Raw genomic sequence first — 2976 nt, forward strand, 5'->3', positions numbered from 1 at the left:
CAAACTTCTCCCGAGCAGCATTTTCAACAGCAAAGTCAGTCTATGAACTGTGGGAGAAAAAGTACATTTTAAAAGTTGACACGTTTATATTTATAATTCAGAAAAATCTGTTAAATTTCAGAGAGAGGTTCAGGCTGTAGTGGGGGCGGCGTTTGGAGACGCTAAAGCCGCTCAGAGAAACAAGTTGGTGTGCGCGCAAAACCACGCCCCACATCCCCATGAGGTCCCTGGGGGCCCTTAAATGAAGAGACCTCGGGAAGTTTGGGAACCAGAATCCACTCGGGCCTTCCCTTAGAGTCAGGGAGCCTCATCTTTTCGGATTTAGGTCTAAAAACACAACTTGGAAATAATGACTTCTTCCAACCCCGACCAGCGCCTTGAGCATCTGCTCAGCGCCGTGGAGAGCGAGTTCCAGAAGGGCAGCGAGAAGGGAGACGCGTCCGAGAGGGATATTAAACTGACGCTGGATGATGCGGAGTTATGGAACAAGTTTAAAGAGTTAACCAACGAAATGATCGTCACCAAGACGGGGAGGTAGGTTACATGCAGCGGACTGAGAGAGAAGGCCGCGGGGAGGATCTTTAGGCACAGGTTGGGCACATTTCGGCACCGCGGGTTCAGTGTAAAGACTGCTGTTTGTAAAACGGGTTCAAAAAAAAGTACACAAGAAGGGTTTTTAATTTGACATAAAACAGACTCAAATATGTAGTGCTGTCAGAGGTGCTGCTCCGAGGCCTCGGAGGCCTTCTGGGAGTTTATACAAATATAAACCAATCTTGTCTCATTAATAATCTTGAAAATAATCATTCTTGATAAAAAAAAAAAAAAAATTAAAAAAAATTAAAACACTTTTACAAATTCCCACAAATCCCATCGTTGTTTTCTAGGAGGATGTTTCCGGTTCTCAGGGCCAGCGTCTCCGGCCTGGACCCGAACGCCATGTACTCGGTGCTGCTGGATTTCGTAGCGGCGGACAACAACCGCTGGAAATACGTGAACGGGGAGTGGGTCCCCGGCGGCAAACCGGAGCCCCAGAGCCCCAGCTGCGTCTACATCCACCCGGACTCCCCCAACTTCGGTGCGCACTGGATGAAAGCGCCCGTCTCCTTCAGCAAAGTCAAACTGTCCAATAAATTGAACGGCGGAGGACAGGTGAAGTGACAGCTCCACGCGCACAGTTAGAGCTCAAAGAAAATCATTAGCTCTGGCGATAAGAGCATCTTTTTGCTCTATTAATTTAGCAATATTGTGATGATTTTAAGTATCAAACAATAGATTCAATAGATTTTTTTTTTTATAGTGAGAAGTTGTTGAGATTTGAACATACAAAAGTTCCCAAAAATGTCTTCTCACAACTTTCCCTTAATTTGTACGATTTATTTAGTTTTTTAATTCATAAAAAAATAATGTGGCTCATTAGTATTAAAAAGGAAAAAAAACAACAACGTAATTTTCACCTGCTATCAGTGGATTTATGTCACTTTAACTGCTGGATCTTCACTTTCATTTGAGAAAAACTCGACTAAATCAACACATTGTGTCAGATACAAACAGGAACTTTAATGTGTCCACAGATCATGCTGAATTCTCTGCACAAATACGAGCCGAGGATACACATCGTGAAGGTTGGAGGCATCCAGAAGATGATCAGCAGCCAGTCCTTCCCCGAAACCCAGTTCATCGCTGTCACCGCGTACCAGAACGAAGAGGTCAGCTGCGCCTCAGTAACACAGGTCCTCACCTTGAAAACCTCATTGGCACTCACTTAATAGTTGGACTGACATGCTGTGTCCCTCTTACAGATCACTGCTCTCAAGATAAAGCACAATCCCTTTGCTAAAGCCTTCCTGGACGCCAAAGAGAGGTACGGACTAAAAGCTCAACTGACACCTCAAATAAAGCAAATAATGTGTCATCTAATCAACATCTAATGATGTTGTTGTTTTTATGCAGGAGCGACCATAAAGAAGTCACCGATCACAGTGGAGACAGTCAACAGTCTGGCTATTCTCAACGTGAGTTTATGAGCTGAAACAAACAAGTTTAAGATGCTCTTAACTGCTTTTTAAAATCTGATGTTGTAGTGACTGATCGAAGGCATCTGGAACTCTGATTAATTCACATTGTTCTTCACATGTTCTCATGCTTGAAGCTCCGAAGTGTGACTGAACTGTGCGTGTTGTTCCTCCACAGTCGGAGGTTGGTTCCTCCCGGGTCAGAGCCCCATCTGCCCCAGTAGCAGCCCCCCTCAGTTCAGCGGCACGGCGGGCCACTCCTCCGGCTCCTACTGCGAGCGCTACTCCAGCCTGAGGAGCCACAGAGCGGCCCCGTACCCCGGCCACTACCCCCACCGCACCCCCAGCACCAGTAAGACATCCCAAAAACTTGTATATTAAACTTATCATGTTCAACTAATTTGGTATTCATTTGTGTTTTTCTGTCTCATTTTCAGACAACTACATGGACAACACTTCAGGGACTCTGGCGACTCATGACAGCTGGTCCGCTCTTCAGATCCCCAACTCCACCGGCATGGGCACTCTGTCCCACACCACCAACTCCACATCCAACTCCAGGTGAGCCTCGTGACCACGTAAACATTTAGATGTTATAGCTTCACATCAGTGTCACTGGAAAATTACTGGAAAAATACTTGTTTTAGAATTTTTTTAAAGTGTCACCAAAATAACCAACTCTCTTGTCCCTCTCGTCCACAGTCAGTACCCGACCCTCTGGTCAGTAACCGGTAACACCCTCACCCCTTCCAGCTCGGCCTCGGGCTCCATATCCGGAGGTCTGACCTCCCAGTTCCTGCGAGGCTCTTCCTACACGGGCCTGACCTCCTCGCTGCCCGTCTCCTCTCCTTCTTCCATGTACGACCCCAGCCTGAGCGAGGTCGGGGTCGGGGAGGCCCAGTTCGAGAGCTCCATCGCCCGGCTGACGGCCACCTGGGCACCTGTGGCTCAGAGCTACTGA

General features: G+C 47.2%; 1 protein-coding gene across 1 annotated transcript; it reads left to right on the top strand.

Moving 5' to 3' along the window:
* Positions 1 to 349: 349 nt before the first annotated feature.
* Positions 350 to 2976, top strand: tbxta (T-box transcription factor Ta). Its single transcript, XM_069176438.1, has 8 exons — positions 350 to 534; positions 888 to 1152; positions 1575 to 1709; positions 1803 to 1864; positions 1954 to 2015; positions 2194 to 2367; positions 2453 to 2576; positions 2718 to 2976. The coding sequence occupies exons 1-8, from the start codon at positions 350 to 352 to the stop codon at positions 2974 to 2976; spliced, it is 1266 nt and encodes a 421-aa protein (XP_069032539.1).

The sequence above is a fragment of the Embiotoca jacksoni genome, unplaced genomic scaffold, assembly GCF_022577435.1.
Source record: "Embiotoca jacksoni isolate LCO1_2020_lvr unplaced genomic scaffold, fEmbJac1.0.p SCAF_7, whole genome shotgun sequence".
NCBI classification, from domain to species: Eukaryota; Metazoa; Chordata; class Actinopteri; family Embiotocidae; genus Embiotoca; species Embiotoca jacksoni.